The sequence below is a fragment of the Panicum hallii genome, chromosome 6, assembly GCF_002211085.1.
Source record: "Panicum hallii strain FIL2 chromosome 6, PHallii_v3.1, whole genome shotgun sequence".
Lineage (NCBI taxonomy): Eukaryota > Viridiplantae > Streptophyta > Magnoliopsida > Poales > Poaceae > Panicum > Panicum hallii.
The window spans coordinates 8,504,915-8,507,925 of record NC_038047.1 but is presented as its reverse complement, the minus strand read 5'-3'; the positions used below and the strand labels follow the sequence as shown (position 1 = coordinate 8,507,925).

Here is a 3,011-nt window from a genome sequence, read left to right as displayed (position 1 = left end):
ATCACCCATAAAAACACCGGTCAAATGATTGAAAATTTGGAGGATGAGCATATGAGCTAAGCCCTAGACAATAGGAGTAGCTGGCGCCATGGAGTCATGGACTCGCTCTCGATCACCTACGTCAAGAAGCAACGAACGTGCGTGCCTATATAAGCAAACGGAAATCCTGCCGATCGAAATGGTAGTGAAAGGGAGAGCCACCGCCGGCGAGCCACATATCAGCAAAGATGGCGAGCGGCAACGTGAAGGTGAAGGCCGGGACGCGGCCGCCGTGGGTGGGGCTGGCGGCAGCGGCGTGGGTGCAGATGGCGGCGGGCAACGCGTACACGTTCCCGCTCTACTCGCCCGCGCTCAAGTCGGTGCTCGGCTACGACCAGCGGCAGCTCGCCATGCTCGGCGTCGCCAACGACGTTGGCGAGAACTTCGGCGTCGTCGCCGGCGTGCTCTGCAACAGCCTCCCGCCCTGGCTCGTGCTGCTCGTCGGCGCCGCGTTCTGCTTCGTCGGCTTCGGCACGCTCTGGCTCGCCGTCGGCGGGACCGTGATCGGCATGCCGTACTGGCTGGTAACTCAGGATTGCTCCCATTTTGGTCATCTTGATTGATGATCTTCAGTTCTTGTGTTCAACTCATGCTATACCATGTTCGTGATCTTCAGCTCTGGATCGCGCTGGCGATCGGGACCAACAGCAACGCGTGGTTCGTGACGGCCGTGCTGGTGACCAACATGCGCAACTTCCCGCTCCGCCGCGGCGTCGTCGCCGGCCTCCTCAAGGGCTACGTCGGCCTCAGCGCGGCGCTCTTCACCCAGATCTTCTCCGGCGTGCTCCACCGCTCGCCCACGGCCCTCCTCCTCCTCCTCGCCGTCGGCCTCCCAGTGGTGTGCCTCTCCACCATGTACTACGTCAGGCCGTGCACCCCGGCGCTCGGCCCCGGCGGCGACGAAGAGGACGCCATGCAGGACGGCCACTTCGCCTTCACGCAGGCCGCGAGCGTCCTCCTCGGCGCGTACCTCCTCGGCACGACGGTCCTGGGCAGCGCCGTCGAGCTCTCCGACGCCACCAGCTACGCGCTGTTCGGCGTCACCGTGCTGCTGCTTCTGGCGCCCCTCGCGATTCCGGTGAAGATGACACTGTTCAGGAAATTAAAGAAGCGACGACCCCCAATGGAGCCGCCAGCAGCTGCAAGCGAAGAGCCACCGGCGTCGGCCGAGGAGGAGCCATTACTGATCCCATCGGACGCACCGCCGGCCGACGAGGACTCTGAAAAGCTGGACGTGCTGCTGGCGGAAGGGGAGGGTGCCGTGGTGAAAAGGAAGAGGCGGCCGAGGAGGGGAGAAGACTTCGAGTTCACCGAGGCCCTCGTCAAGGCCGACTTCTGGCTGCTCTGGGTCGGCTACTTCATCGGCGTCGGCACCGGGGTCACCGTGCTGAACAACCTGGCTCAGATCGGCGCCGCCGCGGGCATCGCCGACACGACCATCTTGCTGTCCCTGTTCGGGCTCGGCAACTTCCTCGGTCGGCTCGGCGGAGGCGCCATTTCAGAGAAGTTCGTGCGGTCGATGCTGCTGGTTCCCCGGCCCATCTGGATGTCGCTGACGCAGACCATCCTCGCCGTCGCCTACCTCTGCCTCGCGTACGCCCTCGCCCCGGGCGTCGTCTACGCCTGCGCCGCCGTCATCGGCGTCTGCTACGGCGTGCAGTTCGCCGTGATGATCCCAACGACGTCGGAGCTGTTCGGGCTCAAGAACTTCGGCCTCTTCTACAATCTCATGTCCGTGGCGAACCCGCTGGCCGCGGTGCTCTTCTCCGAGGAGCTCGCGGGGCGGCTTTACGACGGGGAGGCCGCGAGGCAGCGGCACGACGGGCGCCCGCACGGGTGCCTTGGCCCGGAGTGCTTCAGGGTCGCGTTCGTGGTGCTGGCCGGGTGCTGCGCGCTGGGGACGGCGGTGAGCTTGGTGCTGGCGGCGAGGATACGGCCGGTGTACCGGGCGCTGTACGCTGGCGGGTCGTTCAGGTTGCCGAACAGCTCTCAGCAGCACTGAAACATTTTGAAGCGCGATTTGGTGTGTTTGTAAAGTTCCGGGAGATTTGGATATTTCTTAACGGAGAAGTAGCGTAAAATTTTAAGCTAAAATAATTAGAGGTGCACATAAGGGTCACCAATTTGCAGTTTGCATCCCTACTATTTACTTTTATTTTCAGAGAAAAACAAATTAGAGAGTGTTAATGAACTGACTTTGCATACTCTATGTATTTATATTTCCTTACAAATAAGAGAAATTTTTTTATCTGATATTGGCAAAATTACTTATTTATTTCTATTTCTTTCTTGACTCTGAAAATTTAAACTTCCCTATTTGACATTAAATCTGAAATTGATTCCGAATTTGACATTACCGTCTATTTTCAGCAGTCACGCAGCGTTCAGATGAGGATAAAAAAGACTATTTTGCCCCTGTCGATGCATAGCACCCGCTCCCGTCCAAGCCCAGCAGCGCTTGGGGCGGCACCGCCCATGTCGCTGCCCGGCCGCAAGTCCGTCCCGAACGTCTATCCACGCCTCGCAGTTAAGCCGTTGCGCGCGGGGGCGCCGCTGCTTGGTCGCGCGTGGCCGCGGAGCCGCCAGTCCCACGCGGGGGCGCCGCTGCCTGCCCGTGCCTCGCCACCGCCTGTCCCGCGCCAGGGGGCCGCTGCCCGACTGCATCGCTGGTCGTCCTGCGCGGCAGCGCGGGGGCGCCGCTGCCTGTCCGCACCGAGGTGCCGCTGCCCGGCCGCACCGCTGGTCATCGTGCGTGGGGGCGCCGCTGCCTGCCCGCGCGTGCCTCCGCCTCACCGCCGCCCTTCCCCGCACGCAGCCGGTCGAGCCGCTCGCCCGCTCTAGCCAATACCCACAGGTGCCTTTCACTTCCGATGATTACTGAGTTGACTACAATGATGTACTGTAGACGACGAATAGTCAAACACAAGGCCTGCAAGGATAACCTTTAGATCAGCAGTTCAATACCTCATCAC

General features: G+C 61.3%; 1 protein-coding gene across 1 annotated transcript; it reads left to right on the top strand.

The window, feature by feature from the left end:
- The first annotated feature begins 227 nt into the window (after positions 1 to 227).
- Positions 228 to 2,041, top strand: LOC112898109 (protein NUCLEAR FUSION DEFECTIVE 4-like). The gene is made up of 2 exons (XM_025966505.1): positions 228 to 563; positions 656 to 2,041. Exons 1-2 carry the CDS (start codon positions 228 to 230, stop codon positions 2,039 to 2,041), a joined length of 1,722 nt encoding a protein of 573 aa, XP_025822290.1.
- The last annotated feature ends 970 nt before the right edge of the window (positions 2,042 to 3,011 follow it).